General features: G+C 39.8%; 1 protein-coding gene across 1 annotated transcript; it reads right to left on the bottom strand.

Moving 5' to 3' along the window:
* Positions 1-201: 201 nt before the first annotated feature.
* On the bottom strand, positions 202-546 carry LOC138901680 (uncharacterized). Its single transcript, XM_070189460.1, has one exon. It carries the CDS (start codon positions 544-546, stop codon positions 202-204), a length of 345 nt encoding a protein of 114 aa, XP_070045561.1.
* Between the last annotated feature and the right edge of the window lie 629 nt (positions 547-1,175).

Genomic DNA, 1,175 nt, shown 5'->3' on the forward strand with positions numbered 1-1,175 from the left:
TCTCATAGATCATGAAAATAAAACTCTTCCATCTCGTTGAGTTGTGTCATCCTTAGATTAGCAGCTTCAGACCAGTCAAGATTTAGCTTTTTCAATGCCCATATGGCTTTGTTCAAGTTCCACTGGCAAGTGACAAGCCTTACCAAAAACTAATCGGTAAGGTGAGGTACCAATGGGTGTCTTAAATGCTGTTTGATCGGTCTACAATGCATCATCCAGCTTCTTTGACCAGTCAGTTCTGTTTGCATTAGTAGTTTTTGCTAGAATTTTTTTGGTCTCTCGGTTGGAGACTTCAACTTGACCGCTTGACTGAGGGTGATAAAGGGTAGCAACCTTGTGCTTAACTCCATATTTTTCGAGCAATCCGGCAAAAGCTTTGTTGCAAAAATTAGAACCACCATCACTGAGGATGGCCCTTGGGGTTCCAAACCGAGTAAATATGTTTTTCTTCAAGAAGGCGGTTACACTTCTTGCCTCATTGTTTGGCAAGACAATTGCCTCAACCCATTTGGAGACATAATCTACTTCCACCAAGATATATGTCATGCCGTAAGAACTTACGAAGGTCCCCATGAAATCTATCCCCCACACATCTGTAATGACCCGGTCGGTCGTTTTGAGAGTTATAACCCCATTTTCTCCATTTGGACTTCTTTTTGTGTTATTCATCTATATTATGTTATATCGGGTTAGTGGGTTCGAATCCGGAAGGAATTCAGAGTGAAATGAGACACTTAGTCTCATAATTGAAAAATTGAGTTAGAAAAGTGGACTGGATATAGACCTATGTGTAAACGACCGCGGATTTGAATTTTGATGATTCCAATAGCTCCTATGGTGATTTTGGTCTTAGGAGCGTGTCCGGAATATTATTTGGACGTTCGTAGAGGAATTAGTCTTGAAATGCCGAAAGTTTTATTTTTGAGAAGTTTGACCGGGGGGTTGACTTTTTGATATCGGGGTCAAAATCTGATTCTGAAAATTGAAATACCTCTGTTATGTCATTTAGGACTTGTGTGCACAATTTGAGGTCAATCGGACGTGATTTGATAGGTTCCGGAGTTGTTTGTAGAAATTAGAAATTTCAAAGTTCATTAGGCTTGAACTGGGCTGTAATTCATGGTTTTATCGTTGTTTGAGGTGATTTGAGGATTCGACTAAGTTCGTATGATGTT

This window comes from Nicotiana tomentosiformis, chromosome 11 (genome assembly GCF_000390325.3).
Source record: "Nicotiana tomentosiformis chromosome 11, ASM39032v3, whole genome shotgun sequence".
Lineage (NCBI taxonomy): Eukaryota > Viridiplantae > Streptophyta > Magnoliopsida > Solanales > Solanaceae > Nicotiana > Nicotiana tomentosiformis.

Bases quoted from the DNA above. Each gene is read 5' to 3' on its own strand.
- LOC138901680 (XM_070189460.1), bottom strand. From the start codon at position 546: ATGACATATATCTTGGTGGAAGTAGATTATGTCTCCAAATGGGTTGAG.